This window comes from Natator depressus, chromosome 16 (assembly GCF_965152275.1).
Source record: "Natator depressus isolate rNatDep1 chromosome 16, rNatDep2.hap1, whole genome shotgun sequence".
Taxonomy (NCBI): Eukaryota; Metazoa; Chordata; order Testudines; family Cheloniidae; genus Natator; species Natator depressus.
In genome coordinates this window covers 20,552,060-20,571,478 of record NC_134249.1, presented here as the reverse complement: position 1 = coordinate 20,571,478, position 19,419 = coordinate 20,552,060, and the positions used below count along the sequence as shown (strand labels likewise).

Sequence of the window (19,419 nt, the reverse complement as noted above, 5' to 3'; positions counted from 1 at the left end):
GGAGCTGGGAAGTTGTGGGTGCTCATTACCTCTCGGGATCCGGAGAGGTAATGGGCTGCAAGTTAAGGTCTGATGTGTGCTCCCCACTGCAAAGTATGCTGCGATAACTAGCTGCGCTGGGATAGTGCCCCAATCTGCACGCTGAAATTTTGGTGCCTCTGCAAGTTTATGAAAGTCCTTCATGTAATCAAAGTGTTTTGTGTGGCTCAAAAGAAAACATCAAGAAACATGCAGGGGGGAAAAGCCATCAACAGTCACACAAAGAAGCCGGCTTCTTTACACCATAGGGCCCTCTACCTGCACCATGCAACTGCTTAAAGAGCTAACACATTTCTGCAAAGTACACATGGGAAGAGTTTGATTTGAACAGTGAGGCCTCTGAGAACACAAAGTGTTGTCTCTCCTCAGAGGATGGCCCTGAAACAACGGATCTTCCTTCTATAATTTAATTTAAACAACCTGGCACACAATGCTTTTAAAACCTAAGAGAATAGAAAAGCAAACGGGGAAAAGTCTCTCTAAAGGGTTCAGTAGATTAATAGCTCTCCCTAGTGGGCAATCATTGAATTGTACCGGGAAGATCATAGTCTTGTGGGGCCAAATCCTGCAATACCTTCTGGAAGGTGTTGGGTGCTCTAACTCCATTGAAATCAATGAGACACAAAGGTGCTCAGCACCCTGCAAGATTGGGCCCACCACTTTCTAAGTAGCCTGACGTGCTAGTATATAAGGGAGGCTTTCTCTAGCCTGATCTTCATTCATCTGATCCAGTAGAGCTAGTATTAGCTACAGAACATAGGGTGAGCAATTGTTCTCCATGCCCACGGAGGGGAGGACAAGAGGTAATTGGCTTAGTTTGCAACAAAGGAGATATAGGTTAGATATTAGGAAAAACTTTCTAACGCTGAGGATAGTTAAGCACTGGAAGAAGTCACTTTAGGTATGTCTACCCTGCAATTAAAAGCCTGCAGCTGGCCCATGCTAGTTGGCTCGGACTGTGGCTCAGGGGCTGTTTAATTGAGGTGTAGAGGTTTGGGCTCGGGCTGGAGCCCAAGCTCTAGACCCTGCAAGGTGGAAGAGAACATAAGAACATTAGAACAGCCCTACTGGGTCAGACCAAAGGTCCATCTAGCCCAGTATCCTGTCTTCCGACAACAGCCAATGCCAGGTGCCCCAGAGGAATGAACAGAACAGGTAATCATCAAGTGATCCATCCCCTGTCGCCCATTCCCAGCTTCTGGCGAACGGAGGCTAGGGACACCATCCCTGCCCATCCTGGATAATAGCCATTGATTGACCTATCCTCCATGAATTTATCTAGTTCTTTTTTGAACACTGTTATAGTCTTGGCCTTCACAACATCCTCTGGCAAGGAGTTCCACAGGTTGACTGTGCATTGTGTAAAGAAATACTTCCTTTTGTTTGTTTTTAAACCTGCTGCCTATTAATTTCATTTGGGTGACCCCTAGATCTTGTGTTATGAGAAGGAGTAAATAACACTTCATTATTTACTTTCTCCACACCAGTCATGATTTTATAGACCTCTGTCATATCCCCCCTTAGTCGTCTCTTTTCCAAGCTGAAAAGTCCCAGTGTTATTAATCTTTCCTCATATGGAAGCTGTTCCATACCACAGAGTCCCAGAACTCAGGCTGAAGTTGGGCTCCCCCAACCCAAACGTCCACACTGCAATGGAGCAGCCCCTTAGCTCAAGACAGCTGGCACGGGCCCAGCCGCGGGTATCTAATTGCAGTGTAGAAATACCCTTAGGGAGGCTGTGGAATCCCTGTCATGGGAAGTCTTTAAATATGGGTTAGAGAAACACCTGCCAGGGATGATCTAGGTATTCTTAATCCTGCTTCAGTGGGAGGCATCGACTACATGGCCTCTTGGGGTTCCGTCTAGCCCTACATTTCTGTGATTCTCTAGAGACCCTCACACAAGATCTTGGGGCAGCTAGCCCATCCCACAGCCGAGGCTATGTTCTATTTTTAGCATGCTAGCTTGATGGGAGCTAGCACGAAAGCTGAGACTCACCCACTCAATTCCAACGGCAGACGTACCCTTGTGGTACAAACCTAACTCCTGGGCTGAGTTCGGCACAAGCCCAGGCCAGATAGGATTCAGGCAAAACTCTGCCGCTGAGTTTTGCTTTGAATTTCTGGTCTCTAAACCTTTGCAGATTCCTGTGAACTGCAGGCGACCAGTTTGGAACTGCTTTGCTTTCCATTCTCCAGGACAGCGAAGAACCTCGTGGAGCATTGGGATAATATTGTTGCCATTTCAGGAAAAGATGTGGGGGCGGGGAGAGAGATTGAGAAACCCAGATCCCAATCCCCCCTAAACTCCAGAGAAGTTTTGCTCAAGATTCCAGCTTTGTGGATTAGGGCCATCTCTTGAAAAGGCTGTTGTCAAAATGTTCCTGTTGATCTGCCTGATCTGTATAAATTGGGGACTCCCTATTTCTGTAGATCTTGTGTCAAAATCAGCCTATTTGGCAATTCTCTGACGAAGGAATAAAGAGCACTCGTACTCCATGCTGAATTGGTGCCATTTATTTTAACGCTATGTGTGGTCAAAGCATTTAGCAAAGAATAGTATAACTAGATTTGTTTACCTTCTCGTGAGGAATCTGGGAGATGGAGAGGCTCTGCAGGTTATCGGCTTTCCTCGCAATAGGCACGTTTCCACTTCAGATTCCTTCTTTACGGTAAAACCTTTGAAAAAAGACAAATGAAGGTTTTTAATAAATACACTCTTCACAGGAATGAAAGGGTCCCAGTTTTGCATCTGTTCTTCTCTCCCTACTTAAATACAAGCACTTAGCTCTTATATAGCTCTCTTGATCCAAAGATCTCCAAGTACTTCAGGAAGGTGGGTCGGCATTATTATTCCCATTGTACAAAGGGGGAAACTGAGGCATAGGGTGGGGGTATGGCGTCACAGGCCAGTGGCAGAGCCAGAAATAGAACCCTGGTCTGTAACTTCACAGGTGCAAAGAGAGGAGAATAAACCTATGAGACCCTTTTCCCAGCTTTCCAAACAGTGAACTTCTTCTCAATCCAGTCCCACCCAGAGTCTTACGACTTCCTCAATGTGCACAAGAAGAGCACCTGATGGATAGGTTGGGGAATCTAATTTATCCCTATCTCTTGAATTTCTTATGCACCCAACTCTCCTCTCTGTCAGCAGAGTAGGAACAGTCTTTATTTTGGTGTCTTGGAGCACTCCAGGCATCTGGTGGCCAGACATTTCCCTCCCCTCGGGCTCCACTGGGAGGATTATCAGTGCTAAGCCTCTAGCTATGCAAACAAATAACATAACTGTGAGAGCTGGGCCCAAGCTGGGATGTTCTGATCTGAGAAGAGCTTCCCCAGAGTCTGAAGGGTTCAGAGCTGGTGACCCAGACTGCCCCAGCCTCTACTAAATACGGTAAAATGTTCACTTCATAGTGGTACAAACAGAACGTTGCCCTCAAGTCTAGCCAGTTTCTGCTGTTTTCTACAGGGGTGATTTTCAAAGGCAAAACAGACCATGGAAAGTCAATGGGAGCGGAGTGGCTCACTCCCATTTCATGCCTTTGAAAAATCTCCCGCAGTGCTAATGTCAGTCACCCTGTTGCATCTTGTGTGACCATGCTCTACCTTTCCACACATTCTTCACGGCTTTCCCATGCATCACCGAACTGGAGCTCCATGGTAACTCCTCACTAACAGTGGCTGTGTCGGACAGAAGAGCCTGTATCCGCTCCTTCCTTTTCTGGGCTTCTGCTCCTTCGGGGCTACCCAAGTAGAGAGTGCTGTCCTGTGCATGGTCTAACGAAATCCATAAGCCGTTAGGACTTGGAACACCCAGGAGTGTTCGTGTGTTCATTGTCCTGTTTTCCTCACTCTTAGGTGTCTTGGGCTTTGACCGTGGAGAAGACCAATTGGGAGGTTCTAAAGGTATATGTTCCTCTCCTCCGTTGTCGTTAGAATCTTGTAGCCTGCTTGTTCCCCTCAGTCTTTCAGTTGCCATCTCAATCCGCTCACCAAGCTCCCTGGCTAGGGAGTGAATGGCCTTCACTCTATCCTGTGTATTTCTATACGGAGGGGGGCTGGAAGTGTCCTCAGAAGCTGAGGCCTTGAGGCCAGATTTTGCAGTTTTCAGTGGAAGGAAAAAGCTCTGGGGAGGCAGGTACCGAGCTGGAGAAGGGGTGACTGCCAGGTCTTTAAGGCTCAAAGGGCTGAGGAACCCACTTTCAGATGCCAGTGAAGAAGGAAAATCGAATGTCTCTGTTGCTTTAGGTGGCTGAATTGTTTTTGGATGCAAGTCACTGTTTAAATACAAAGGGGGACCCACATCAGTGCATGAAGTAAGATACAGTAACAGAAGTCAGGCAAATTTTTAAAGGCGACCGGACAAAGAGACCAGACACAGAATAAGGCAGCTCATGAGACAGAGAGCGAGAGAGAGATTGATGCTTATAGATTAGAAAATGCTTGACAAATCCAGGACTGAAGATGTAGAGTGAGATGCTAACATCTAGGACAGAGCTTCAGAGGCTTGTCTATTAAATGCTGCAGAATTAAAGTCTTTAATAATATGAAGCATAAAACCAGGCTGAAATATTGGCCTATACCTAGACTGCACGAGATTCTTGTGCTGTGTTTATAACCCAGTCACTGATTATGAGAACCAACCCGTACACTGGGCAAAGTACTATCGTGGTTGGGAATGGGTTTGTTTATTTCTACAAAACTCTAATTTGAAATGAAATATTCTTATAATAGAGAGACTGAACCTACCAGCAAAATAAATCACACCAGGGCTTTTCTGGGGAAGATCTCACAATGCTTTACAAGCAATAATTAGTTAGGCCTCATGACCTCCCTGTGAAATGTCATGATCATCCTTTGACAGCCTGGTAAACTAAGGCACACAGAGATTAGGCCATTTTCTCCCACAGACACAGAACTCCTGGCTCCCAGTGAACGATTTCAACCATTGCACTTGCATTAGTATGTGATGAGGCAGATTTTAACATGGGGACTGACAGCACCTCGCACATCAGACTCGAAGTCCTTTCTTGTTGCTGAGTAACCAGTGAGCTTATTCATTACAGTTTAAAGCAGAACATTTATGACAAATCTCCAGGACAAACTAGAGAAACGGCTGAAGAGATGCACTTTTGTATCTCGGTGGCTCATGCAATACCTGCTTCCCTGCTCCTCACTTCTCAATAAAGCATATGATGTTTTATGCACCCACTCCATAAAATTCCTTTCCAGGCTCCTTTTCATTGCCTGTTCCTGAAATGAAGGAACAACAATTAATGTAATTGCAAAATAACTGTGGAACAATAAAATACTGCTTGGTCTTCACCCCATCTAATAGCTGGTCTACATAATCAGATAAGAGTCAACTACAGATGCCAAGTAATGAAGCTGTTCTTTCAGCTCAAGCAGCGGAAGCTTATGCTTTTGCACCTAAAGATCAAGGGTTCCAACCCTACGGATACCCAACCCATGCAGTGATCATCATCCTCATTAGAACTTGAATTCTTGTATTTGCCCAGATAGGACTCAATTTATATAAACACTTAAAATCGCCTCCAAACACAGGACAGCTGGTCAGGATTTTATATATATATTTTTTCACTCTATCACCATCCTTGTTCATTTATCTTCCTTTATGTACGTACTTGGGCAAGTTTATACCGAGAACCTTGTGTTGCCGGAACAGTTCCCCTGTTTAAAATCTGTGCCACCCCAGAACATGATTTCTTTGCAAAAGCTTCCTTCTGTTTCCTGTACAACTCTTGCAATCTCTGAGCTCTTGTTTCTCTGGCCTGCTTTAAAGACTTTTTCTCTTCTAGGTTTTTCTTCTTTCTCTCCTCAATCTTTCTGTGCATAAATTCATGCACTTCTTCTGGGCTGTAGGTGTGGGCTTTCCCTACGTTTACTCTCTTCTTAGCAGACTGGTTAACATTTTCCTTCTCGGACACTTTCTGTCCTGGGCGGTTTGAGCCCTTACTTCTTGGAAGAGATGCACTTTTTCCCCCACTGCAATTTCTTGGCTCTATTCCAGCTTTCATTAACAAGGACCTGGTCTTTTCTGTGCTGTAATCAGAGGGAGTGATGCTGCTGATTTCAGTTGAGGAAGGATAGGTTTCTGGATATGGCTTTGGATCTTCTGCCCTTCCTGTTGTGGTATCTTTCTGCAGCTTTGTACTTCTGTATTCCTCACAAGATTGGTTTTGCAAATGCAGATCCCTTAGTATTTGCTTTGCATCTCTGGTCAGTGCATTGCTGGCAATTTCAGTGGAACTGCCAGGTGCGGTTTGACAGCTTTTATGCGGAAGGCTGTTCCACATGTGATTGCCTCCACCGGGAACACCACTTTCTCTAGAGCTTTGTTCCATCTGTGGGGCTGCTATAAATTCTTTACCAGGTTCTGCGAAAACATTTTAAAGCAACAGTTAGTTTATTACTTTTGGGATGTATCATTTTCTGTATCGAACATGTCAGTCACAAAATCTACTTTCCGCTAACAGTCTGTCAGCATTTGCATTTATAACTCCGGCTTTTCTGGAGTTTACTTAGCAGTAAAACCTCAGCGCAGCTTGAAAATTGCTGCAGGTTTTTACTAGAAGTCAGAATTGTAGGGGCTCTTTTTTTTGACATTGCAGTGGTCCGCTATATGAATGATCTGTGGATTATGAGCCTTCCATGTAAAAACAATTGAATACATAAGAGCAGTTGCAGACTCCTTATCAAAAGGCCCTTTAGATAACTCCATCTAAGGTCTCGGTTCAAACACAATGACACCATCAACTGGTCACATCTCCACAGCGGACAGGTGATATTGTAACTGTTCCAGGGGGCTGTTAAGTGAGGAGCTGGGGAATTGTAGCCATTTTTAATCTCAGGAACTCCTAATGACCTTGAAGAAACAATTTGTTTCATCTAGTTTCTGAAGGGGTGTTCAGCCACTATTTTTTTTTTCTTTACCAAAATAAAAGACCAGGATCTCTCCCCTGCTCCTTACAACCCAGAAGTTACCAGTAACTGTACCGGAGTCATTTGTAGGGGTCTGCTCTTCAGGTGTGCTCCCCAGCTTTGTACATTTAGGAGGTGGGCCAAGCAACTTTTTAACCAGCTTCTGACCTTCTCGCCATGCAGAAGCACCAATCCGTTTGGATCCTGGAAAACAAAATACAGATGGGGCTTTTCTTGCTTAAAAAATAAAGCGGGGGGGGGGGCACTTTTAACTTTCTCATAAGACCGTTTCAAGGGACCACACTCGGGATGCTGGGGAGGAAGGGGGGACAATAGGTTCCAATTAGAGCTAGTCCAAATTTTTCATCAACATTTTGACATTCATCAGACTATTAAAAAAAAAAATTGTAAGGCTGCTCAAATTTGAGACCTACACTCTCTATTCGGGCCCATTTACAGTGTGGGATAGCGCCATCTTGTGGCTCCTGCAGGCATGTAAGAGGAAGTGGGCTAGAGAGAGACCTGGGGACTGACAGAGTTAAGCGGTTCTCCAGATATGAGACTGAACCCTATTTTTTCCATCATATTCCTGTGACAATTAAAAGCATTTTGCTGAAACCTGAGACTCCCTGAATCCTTGAGGATACTAGATAAAGAAAAGCTTGTGAGTTTCCCAAGCCGTATCTATCGACAGGTGCAGCCAGGGCTTGGACGCAATGGGCTGCAGAAGGTGTTGGGGGTGTTAACAGCATTGCTACCTGTCCTGGCTTTCCCTGAGTCAGTGCTTTTTTTGAGGCAGCTGTCTGGGGAAGTTTGTAAGGGTGCTCAGTATATGCTTCCAGCTGTCCCGTTATAAGTGCTTAGGATCATCCCAGATGCCCCATTTTTTGTATCTCCGAGGTGGGAACCGTAGGTGTTTAATGGGAACATGATTTTTATTTTTGATTATTTCAACCTCACTAGAGTAAACACATTTATTTTTAAACAGGTGAGGATCAGCGGGATCCAGTGTAGAAGAATCAATGAGCCATACAGCAGGAGAGGCTGTGTATAATGCAAAAATAAACGATACAGCATGAGGCACAAATGAATAATTCTTCCTTAATACGTGGTGTCACCTAATAGACAACATTTATCAAAGTTTGACTTCATCATTTCAGTTTATATTCAGGGGATGCCAATACTCCCACCAGTATAATTATGTATTTGTACCAAACACCTCATCAGCAGAGTGTGAAGTTGGCAAAACAGACGTATTTTTTCCACATGCCAAAGACCCCCTGAAGATTTCTATGGACAAAAGTTTGTAACAAAGTTATGAAGAGGTTTGAAAGGGACGATTCCGTTAAGGTGAAATAGACACTGGGCCAGATTTACAAAGGCAGCTAAAGATGCAGATAGATGCCAAGTTGCAAAAAGCTAAAGCGTCCATGGATCCGTGTATGCTTTGAGCTGGGATGTGATTCCCAGCTGGAGGAGAACTGCTCCCGCTAGCTCTGATCGAGCTAGCGTGCTAAAAACAGAGGGTAGCTGCGAAGAAGCAAGCAGTGAGAGAGCCACCCCGGGTACGTTTGACACCAGAGGCGTGTTCTTGTGGCAGCTAGCCTCTCATGCTGCCGCAGCTACAGTGAATATTTCTCCTTGAGCTGGGAATCACACCCCCTGCTCCATGTGTAGACATCCCCCACTGGCTTTCACTGGGAGGCAGGAGGAGCCTCGCTGCCTTTCTAAATTCCACTAAATAAATCTGGCCCGTTATTAAAGCAGCCTTTTGGGAGATTGGCTAGTTAAGGGATTTACACTAGCATAGTCAGATACCCTGTTTAAATATCAACTTCAAGATACTGGGCCAGCGTAACTGGGCCCAGCTCTATTGATTTCAATGGAGCTACGCCCATCTACACCAGGAGAACTTCTGGCCTTGTATCTGCAACCCCCTAGCGCCATTCTGGAGCATCGGGTTCACCACTAACTCCTGGGCTCCTCTTTGCTAGACAATTGGGTCATGTTAGAAAACAAATCCGCTTAACTAACGTTCAGCACAATGTCACAGTCCATGTAGCTAGGGAGACAGGAAGAGCACCACCCACGGAATGACTGACATCACTTCCTGCAGCACCCTGTAGTTACTCTGGATGGCTTACTGACCAGACCGCCCAAAGTGGTACCTGCAAACTCTAGCAACAGCCAGGGGGTTGAGACTCATCGATATTTTGAATGAATCAACTGTCTGGCCTATTTCTCTGTATAGTTTTGCAGTAATAGAAATGCGGGTGGTGGTTGTTAGTATGCAGTTTTAGAACTTAAATACCTGTTAGAGTTTCTCTAAATGCAACAGACAAAAACTAAAAAGGGCTCTAAGCCCTTTTCCCTCCCCCAGCGATGTCTAATGTCAATTAAATCTTTATTTTGTTTAATCGGCACAATTTTTATTAACTACAAAAACTTATGTCAAAATCTGAGAACAGATTGAGTCCCTGATGAAAGTGCCTGCCCAGAAGGAAACCGTCTTAATTTAAATATTCTGCAATTATTTTTTGCTTTCTGTGAACAGATGAATATTTTATAGCCGTTGCGACTTAACTTTTTGTTAACTACAGCAAATTTAAAATTCATCAAATTCCCAAGTACTTTGCCTCTGACCCCTGACCCCTCATTCATCTCTTCTTAGCCCTGGCCTGGCTTCTTCACTGACAGAAACTAATGGCCAATAAAGACATCCTGACACTGGCAGTTACAATGATGAATGTTTCATATAGCATGGTCTTATTATGACCCAGTCTCTGAGGAAGATCAAGCCATTTTTCAAGCAATCCATTAAAACAAAAAATGGAGGGAGAAGAAAATTATTTTGTATTTCATGCATTTTAAATAGCACTTTGGTAACAGAATGCACCACTCTACTACATTCATAACCTCATCTGCATAGTGTTAGATGAGGGATCCTTTTGCTTTTTTCTGAAGTCACATACCTTATACTCTTGATGGTGTTAAATACCCCTGCTTTAAATAATCTGCACATCCAGTATCCCTTACTTGTTTCCTGCAAAGTTTCATAGAATCCTAGAAATGTGGGGCTGGAAGGGATCTCCAGAACTCCGCAAGTCCAGCCCCCTGCACTATGGCAGGACCAGGTAACCCTAAACCATCCCAGATAGGGCTTTGTTCAACTTGTTTTGAATGCTTGCAATGATGGGGTGTCCCTTGGAAACTTATTCCAGAGTTTACCTACCCTTCTAGTTCTATCTAACCTAGCCCTCCTTTGCTGCAGATTGAGCCCATTACTTCTGGCTCCTGCCTTCGGTGGACACAGAGAACAAGTGGTCCCTGTCCTCTTTATAGCGTATAGAACATATCGGGAGACTATTCTCAGGTTGCCCCTCAGTTGTCTTTTCTCCAGACTAAACATGCCCAGTTTTGTCAACCTTTCCCCACAGGTCAGGTTTTCTAAATCTTTGATCATTTTTGTTGCTCTCCTTGGCACTTTTTCCAATTTCTTCCCATTCTTCCTAAATTGTCATGCCCAGAACTGGACACACTATTTCAGCTGGGGCCTCACCAGTGCTGAGTAGCGTGGGACAGTTACCTCCTGTGTCTGACAAACACTGCCTGTGAATACACCCAGAATCCTATTGGCCTTTTTTTGCAGCTGCATCACACTGAGAACTCATCCTCCGCTTGTGGTCCACTGCCCCGCCCCCTCCCGATCCTTTTCAGAAGTACGACCACCAAGTGCTATGACTTTGAATGCAGCAGTTTCCAAACCAAAATGGTGGCATTAAATGGGCAAAGTGGCTTGATTTCAACAATAAAATGCTGTACTTAGAAATAGAGGTGAGGAGAGGGTGTGGTCTAGTTGTTAAGGCTCCCACTTCTAACACTGACTTGCGGCAAGACCATGGATAAATCATCCACTTTCTCTGTACTTCAGTTTCCCAGCCTGTAAAATAGGGGTGATGGTCCTTGGCACTTCTACAGTACCTTTGATTTAAGGAACACCAAATACTTTACAAGCCCTAATGAAGTAAGACTCAGAAATCCCTTTGGATGCAAAGTATTACTAAAAATGGCAAGGATCGTCCTATGGCAAGGATTGTCAATGGAGCATAAGAAAATGTACTGCTCAGCCTCCCCAGGTGCCTTTGGAAAGTCCAACCTATATTTATTACGGTCATAATACTTTGAACGTCTACAGCAGCTTGTGCATACAGATCTGAAAGCACTTTGCAGCTAAACCTCTAAATACCGTTGTGAGGGTGTCCAGGCTGCAGCGGGATGGCAGCTATGCCACGCTAGCACCAGAGTGCAGATGTTTCCTACATCGACGGAAGGGGTTTTTCTGCTGCTATAGTTGATCAATCACACCAAGGCAGTAGCTAGGTCAACCGAAGAATTCTTCCATCGACCTACCCACATTTACCCTGGGGGTTAGGTCAACCTAACTACGGCGCTCTGGGTGTGAAATTTTTCACAGCTCTGAGCACTGAAAATAGGTCAATCTAATTGATAAGTGTAGACCAGGCCTGACAGAATGTCACGCCTCACTTAAATAGAGCCACTTCTGGGGTGCAGCGGGTCAGCTGTTTTAATAGTGTGGCAACACAACAGTTTAGAAGAGAAAGTAACTCAGACCATACCCCACTGAAACCAGAGAAAACTCCATTCTGCTTACCCAAGAGTCCATCTGTGTCGTAATTGGGCCATGGGTGTAACCAATATCCCTGCAAAACACCCCAGGGGATTTCAAATGACTATAACTGCTCCTAATCTTTTACTTTTACCCCAGTAGCTCAGTCCTGAGTTCAGTCTATCTGATAGACCACATGGCTTTCCTATCAACAGACCACTGAAACTGAGCTTCTGCTTTTCTGCCAATTTATGCTATTGCTGTTATCTCATCCTCCCCCCCCCATCAAATTTTCACCCCTGCCCTTATTTAACTGTTTTGGCCACCAGTTCCAGTATGTCACTGCCTTTTGTTACTTTTCTGCAGAGTGCCTTGCCCAATGGACCATGATCCTTGACTGTGGTTCCCAGGAGTTCATGTGTATAATGTACAGTATAAATAAACAACATGAGATTTTGCCAACTGGACATTTTCTTAAGCACCTTTGTCCATTTCCCCCCCACCCCCTTTTAATCTCTGTTATTGTCTCAGCCTAAATCATTTGCCTCTTTACCTTTCTCTTTCAATGTTTTCTCGGGAACAGAAGACTTGGATGAACTCTGTTCTTGCTTGTGCCTTTGATGTCTGCTTGTCATGCGTCTGTCTCTTTGGTCTTGACGGTCGGAAAAGACAGAAAAGACTGAGCTTAGAAATGCAATCAAACTGCAAACATGACCCCTTTTGCTGATATACCAAACACTGTGAAATTAACATAGATAGGCTTTAGACAGTCAAATCAGTGGCAGGTTTCCACAAGCTGTCTTTTCATTGCCAGCTGCATTCCTAGGTTGTGAAGATAACTAGTGGGCTTTCACTCTTTTATTGTGCCATGCTTTGTAGAAGAATGGTTCAGACTTAATGTAGTACCGAACTGCAACATTGAAAGCAAGATGGAGCCCAATCCAATTCACCCTGAAGAAAAGGGGGTCTGTCCACTGATCTTCCCCTGCCCCCCACCCCCCCCAGGCATTTTTTAGCATCACTTCACTTTCATTCTCCCTCTTCTTGAGGCCACATGTTGCTGCCATCCTGCTTTTGGGCAAGGACCAGCCCTTTGGAACTTATTCATGACTGTCTTTAATTGGCTAGAGAGGCCTCTTTAGTGGTGAAAGAACCCCCTGCTTCTGAGCATGCTGCCAGACCAGAGGACAAAAGAAAGATCTCTGAGCTAAACCTACGTCTTCTGCATAGCCCTGGGTCCATGTGATCGTGCAGGAACCCAATCGCTCACTGCCATAGCCATGACTCTGTTTTCATAGAATTCTAGAGGTGGAACTAAGGTCACCCTGGCCATGGCTGGGGCCTCTGCCCCCAGGATTTCTTTTGCTCTATCTATCTACCTTAGGTACTTATATGATCCCTGTGATGAGGCTTAACCCCCTAACCTGCAAGGCTAGTGAATACACCCAATTAGTCATCCTCTGCACCTCGGGAGGTGAGTAGCCAATTGGCTGCCGGGCAGAACTAAGCCACAATAAGTAGACTGAAGGAACTCCGATGCGAGGGGAGAGACTGCAGAGGAGACAGGCTTCTCTAGCTGCAAGGAGCCCAAGGCTAGGGGACAGAGAAAGATAATGGAGGCAGTGCACTACAGGGGCAGGGTAGGCTCCAGCCAGGGAAGGCCTGAGATACGGGTTTTGCAAGTACAAGGAGAGGACTTCAGTAGCTCAAGGGGGCAGAAGAATTATCCAGATTCATTTGGACTTGTTTGGGTGACCCCAGAAGGGGTTTGAGCTTTGTAACTTGGTCACAGGGCTGCACCACAGAAGACCTGGAGTTGACAGCAGGCAGGAAACCATGGAAGATAGCGGCAATACCCCACACTGCTGCAAGGGGGCGCTCCACGGGTGAGCACATGCAACCACAACCCCCATGACTAGAGTGAGCACCTCACAGTGCTCTATGTATTTATCCTCGCAACACCCCTGTGACGTAGGGCTGTGCTATTGTCCCCATTGTACAGATGGGAAACTGAGGCATGGAGCGACTAAAGCTAGGTCTACACTGAAAAATCCACCCCCCTGACCAATGCAGTTATACCGACTTAACCCCCGGTGTAGACAGCGCTATGTCAGCGGGACAGGTGCTCCCATCGACACAGCTACCATCTCTCGTGGAGGTGGATTAACTACGCCGACGGGAGAAGTTCTCCCTTCAGTATAGTAACATTTTCACTAAAGCACTACGCTGCAGCGTTTTAAGTGTAGACCCGCCCTAAGTGACTTGTCCAAGGTCACACAGGAATCTCTGATAGAGCAGAGAATTGAGCCCACATCATCTGAGCTCCAAACTGGCGCCCTAACCACTGAACCATCCTTCCTCTCTTCTTCAGTTGCTCTAATTTTAAATTAGAGAGAGAGGAGAATTCCACCACTTTCTTTGCGAAGAGTATTATCTCTGACTAGTGGAAAGGTTCTTTGGATATTCAGCCCAAATTTTCATTTGCAGAACTGATATCTCATGCATGCAAAATCCCCATTAGCAAATAGTCCCCTGTGTTACTAGCCGCACTAACCTGGACTCTTGTTTTTATAATCCCCAGTTTGTCTGGTGGTGGCCACGTCTTCAAATTCTGATAGTCCAGTCTCTTCATCCGCAGAAGAATGAGCAACCTTCAGTTTCACAGCACTAAAACCTAAAGGAATGGAAAATTAAAGGAGTCACTCCACAGTGAGACACACAAGGGCTATTGGCTGGTAATGATGTGTTCATGCAGTTGTTAAAAGTAGACACATACTTATCAAAACCAGTTCCAGCTCATATCTGACCTGGTCCTGGGGTGGCAAGGCAACGTGGTTTCACAACTGAGTTTCAATCTCGCTTGGTCTTGTCAACAATGAGTGATCAAACTGTGTTTTAAACTGTATCAGTCTGGACTGGTTTAAATTCTGTTTAATGCAGGCTCAGTAAAGATCCAGAGTTTGGCCCCTGTACAGATTAGGTTCCCCACAGAGAGGGCAATTGGTGTCAGTTGCAGGGCTTGGTTTTTGTGATGCTGATACCCGTCTACAGGGAACTGGACGGAGACCCAGCATTTCACTTCATGCAGGCCACTGAACAGCATCACGATGTAAATAGCTATTTCTGGGGAAAGCTCTTGGGGAACACCAGTGACTGTCAATGGGGCTGGGGCTCTAAATCCTATGATTGTTCAATTATCCCTGTGCACTAACTGAATGAATTGCTGGGTTCCATTAGCAGTTGGAAAGCATTAGTGTATGAATAAGACTGGTTGACATGCTTAGTGTTTCAGCCTGTCTTCTATATTCTGATGTAACCTTAATATTCCCCATCATCTGAAACAGCAGCCAGGCTAAGCTAAACACACAAGCATCCTTGCTGCTGAGTCTGGGCCATCATTCACTTGCAGAAACCTGACCTCTTAAATCACTCCAAAGCAGAGTGACAATTAACGGTGTACAATCCTCTAAGGCCAAGTTAGGCTTCCTTGTACCCAGCTTTGTGGCTAAAATTTGCTTTCAGAACCATTCTAGTTCCGCTGAACAAGCTGTTAAATCCTCAGCGGTGCATTCTGAACCGCACAGCTCCTGTTTTAACTCCTTTGTGATGCCCCCTCCACACTGCTGTGCTGCCAATTCTCATGCACGGCAGGAGTCTCTTGCCATGGTTTTTCTCTGACAAAGATTGATATCATTCGCAGGGAAGGTAGAGTGGATCCTCCATGCTGACAAGTCAAAAGAACAATAAAATGGACTGACCCTTCCTCTATTATTTCTTAGTAACACCTAGCTCATGTCTAGCACTCATCATCCATAGATCTTAAAACACTTCACACGGGAAGTCAGTATCATTATTCCCATTTTACAGACAGGGAAACTGAGGGGCAGGGAAGTGACTTGTTCCAGGTCACCCAGTAAAGCAGTCACCCAGGAATAGAATCCAGCTCTCCTGAGTCCCTTTCCAATACTCTATCCCCTAGGCCACCCAAAAGAGGCAACTACCTAAGCAAGTTCTCTTATGTCTACCTGCGAGCAGAGCTCTGAAACCAAAGGACCGATGAGTCAATGGTGGCCCTCCACTGACACAGTGTGTGAAGCTGGTGGAAGGAGGATTCTGTATTTGTGGGGGAAAGTAGGAAACATTTTTGTGGCAGGTTCTTGATTTAAGTAATGACTACGCAAAGCTACATAGAGACTTGGGAATGTTGGAAAGCAAAGCTTCCAGGTGGATTAATGGGCAGATGGCCGGTTTCAGATGGGGAGTGGGGGCGGGGAGAAGGGGAAGGAAGGTATATAAAATGGAGTACATGAAGGTGTGATGTGGACCGGATGGGATGATGTGGAAGCCAGGGGGTTAACTATGCAGTTATCCTGAACACATCCAGATAGCACTAATGTGTCATTGCTCCTGAGTCCATTTCTTGGATCCCTATGCCTGTAAGGTCTGTAAACCTTCGTTACCAGGAGTCCAAAAGCGCAGGGCTCAAGGGGAGAGAGAAAAAGCAATGACAATATAAAACACCACCACGAATTGACCTTTTTGGTCACCATCCCTGTTCTAAAGTCTGGTATCACAGGCCCCACCCCCATTCCCAGCGCTGGGAAGCAGGGAGCTTCTATCCTAGCAGGTGCTGGGCCTTGCAGGCTGCCGCTCTGCACAGCCCCGGCCTCTTCTTCGGCAGCACTCAGTCGGCACCAGACTGGCACTGACCTCTGTAAACTGGGGCTGGAGGAGCAAAGGCCACTTTGCGAACCTTCCTCTTCAGGGGCCCTAGATGCAGTAGTTCCCTGGCGTAGCTGGCACTGGGCGGCTTCTCTTCCTGAACCAGACGTTGGTGTCGCTGCTTCTGCTCCCGAATTCTCTCTCTGAGTCGCTCTAGTTTGTTGTCGGGTGATCGTCTCCTCAGTCCCTGCTGCTTCTGAGCAATGGGACTATTGCAGGGAGAAAGGGAGCACGTGACAGGCGGGACTGACGGGCGCATGGGAGTGTGGCTCCAGACTGCACAGGGGGCAGCTTGCTTGCTGTCCTCCGGGGAAGAGGGCAGATGCTGTGGGGAGCAGTGAGCTCCCTCCACCTGTTCTGTGGGGCTCGTCTTGCCTGTGTTTATCTGGTCACTAAAACTGCCCCTGCTTGTCAGTACGCTTAGAGTCTCTGGAGTAGATTGAGTGCCAGCTTCAGCTCTGCCACCTTGGGCTTCCATTCTGCCGGGGCTGCAGGTTGCAGAGGTTGGCTCCCTGCTGCAAGGCAGATGCATCGTTCTGGCTGATCCATTCCTCGCAGCCTGGCTCTCAAAGGACTGGTTCTCTGGCCAAGCAGGAGAAACACTTGCACAATTTTCCCTGTTTTGAGAGAAGAAAAAGAGCCTGAATGCACTGAACTCTGGGGAATTGAATGATCAAACGGCTAATTACGTTTCTTACTTCAACACTAATTTGAGTTTCTATCACCCGCCTCTGGTGGAGGATCTCAGAGCCACACAACAATCCTCATTTATCCATATAACAGAGGGGGAAACTGAGGCACAGCAGATCAGGACTTGCCCAAGATCACACAGCAAGTTTTGTGGCAAAGCCAGCATTAGAATCCCAGAGATCACTGCTCTGACCTCTTGGCAACACTCACTCACTTCATAGTGACAACGGCGAGAATACCCAGTCCTCCTAATCCAGTGCACAAATCCCTACCACTTGAGAAAAAGGGGAATTTCCCTGTTACCTATGAGCAGTGTTGGGTCTCTGACACACTGAACAGTTATGCACTACTGCCTTCTCCTGCAAGGAGCCATATCTATTGCTAAGTTCAATATTTGCAAATTAAAGAAAGCAAGGAGCAGTGGGAGAATCTACCAAAAAAAAAAAAAAAAGACAGAGGAAGGGTGGGGTTATTATAAACTCTGGTTAAATTATTCAGGTAGGCTCATCAGGAAGATTAACTAGTAAATCCGCACGCTGGCTCAGCATACCACTGGCCTTGCTGGTGAGATTTCCTAGGGTGAAACAATTTAGTAGCTTTAGTTCTTTTAAAAAAAACCCACAAAGTTTTGAGCTTAAGAGACTTTTGCTGTTTATGGGTGTCTGCATCCAAGGACCTAAAAGCACTTTCAAAATCTGTACTAATTAGCCACTCCCAGCCTGAGAAGCAGATATTGGGTGTAATTTACCTGCAGGATAGACAGCTCTCCCCAGTCTTGATTTCATTTGAAACGGTTTCCTCTTGGCCTCTGTTACTGTCTATAGCACAACACAACCAAATCAGTGAGAGTCTGAAGTTTTTCTTGAATTAATATTTAAGTTTGGCTGAAGAGAGCACAATAGGCTTTAGTGGGAGGTCTGTCGAGACCAGATCTGGCCCTTTAAACACACCAATACAGTTTAATCTGTGAGGAATAGTACACAGTAGCAAATCCCTGGAATGGGCCAGTCTTGACTTGGCCCAGCCTTTGTGGTTCTGGACAGGGCTGTTTCTGGGTTTGCACGAGTCAGTTTGCTCTTTGGTGTTTTGGCAAATAATGGCCTCAATCTCTCTCCTGCACTACTCAGAACTTTTGTTTCAGTGTTGGTAGCACTTAGTGTGTGTGGTGTCAACTCTTTCTAGGCTTCCAGGAGCAACTGCCACAAAATGAGGGTGAAATGGTGAACCCCTGAAATAGATGGCGGGCGCAGTGGGGTGGGAGTGGGAGAGCATGCATCACTGCTCATTGTTTGTACCATGGTAGTGCCTAGAGACCCCGTTCACAGAGCAGAGCCTCACTGTGCTAGGCGCTGTACAAACAGGAAACTAAAAGGGCTCCACAGAGCGCACACAGTCTCCTCCTTTTACAGCGCCTGCGCCGTAGCACTGCAGCGGTGTGCACCTTACACACAGTGTGTAGCACTGGCAGCGGCAAGGAAGAACAGCCTTGGCCACCCCACTGCCCACTCAGGCTCCTGCCATCACGACAGAGGGGCTGCAGGGCCAAATCTGAGCGAACACACTGGGCAGTGGGGGGGCTGGTGCTTCTGCTCCAAGCCACTGCTGTGGGACCAGCTCCTGCTTCAGGGCTCCCCCCGGGGGCCTGCTGAGCCTTGCCCCGCTTCCAGCAGCCTACGTCCCCTCTGATGGATGGGGAGTGACACAGCACCTGGGCAGGCCGAGCTCAAAGGCAGGATCTGAGCATGGGACGGACTTGGCAGGCAAGGCCCTGGGGCCAGCGGCTGCAGCAGGGATGGCTGTACAAGGATTAATGGTGTGTACTGTGGGAAAGATTTCTGGGGTCACCTCTGCACCTGCGTGGCAGCTGGGCAGGGCTCTGGTCTAGGGCTATGCAAAGGAGGGCAGCTAATACACTCAAAAGTGTTCCCCAGCCCCAAGCAACACAGAGCCTGAGAATGAGCTCACTGGACTGTACGGAAAGGTGCCCATTGGGTTTACTGGGTTTTGACTCGGGTATATAATCTGCTGTAGGGAACGTTTGTGCCCCTAGTTCACCCTCCTCTCCCATCCCGACTAAGCCTTTCTTTGTGATCTTTCTCAGTCCCCTAGATCAGCGCAGAGGGGTCCATGTGAAGCCCATTGACATCAGCAGGGCTCTGTGTGGAGTAGGGTCTGACGTCGTAGATCCGAATGCAGAATCTGGGCCTTAGGGAGGAGGACTGTTCCGCTTGTTTCAATGGAGCGTGGATCTTGCCCTCCATTGCTGTCACACTGTGTTCAGTGAACTTCTGGGCTTTAATGCTGCAGCCAGTGATGGAAAGTCTGAGAACCTTGGCGTCCGTTAAACCCCAGGACTGAATCTGAATCCTCATTTCCCCTGTCTAATGGTAACTCTTGTTG

General features: G+C 46.4%; 1 protein-coding gene across 1 annotated transcript in view; it reads right to left on the bottom strand.

Moving 5' to 3' along the window:
• The window catches only part of CCDC187 (coiled-coil domain containing 187), a 68,965-nt gene that overhangs the window by 46,042 nt on the left and 3,504 nt on the right, over nucleotides 1-19,419 (bottom strand). Inside the window, exons 5-13 of the mRNA XM_074973784.1 lie at nucleotides 17,768-17,837; nucleotides 16,318-16,946; nucleotides 14,162-14,281; nucleotides 12,161-12,259; nucleotides 7,056-7,184; nucleotides 5,684-6,435; nucleotides 5,197-5,291; nucleotides 3,645-4,315; nucleotides 2,618-2,717 (exon numbers count right to left, since the gene is read on the bottom strand). Coding sequence (XP_074829885.1) covers nucleotides 2,618-2,717; nucleotides 3,645-4,315; nucleotides 5,197-5,291; nucleotides 5,684-6,435; nucleotides 7,056-7,184; nucleotides 12,161-12,259; nucleotides 14,162-14,281; nucleotides 16,318-16,946; nucleotides 17,768-17,837 — 2,665 coding nt within the window. The remainder of the gene's footprint in view (nucleotides 1-2,617; nucleotides 2,718-3,644; nucleotides 4,316-5,196; nucleotides 5,292-5,683; nucleotides 6,436-7,055; nucleotides 7,185-12,160; nucleotides 12,260-14,161; nucleotides 14,282-16,317; nucleotides 16,947-17,767; nucleotides 17,838-19,419) is intronic.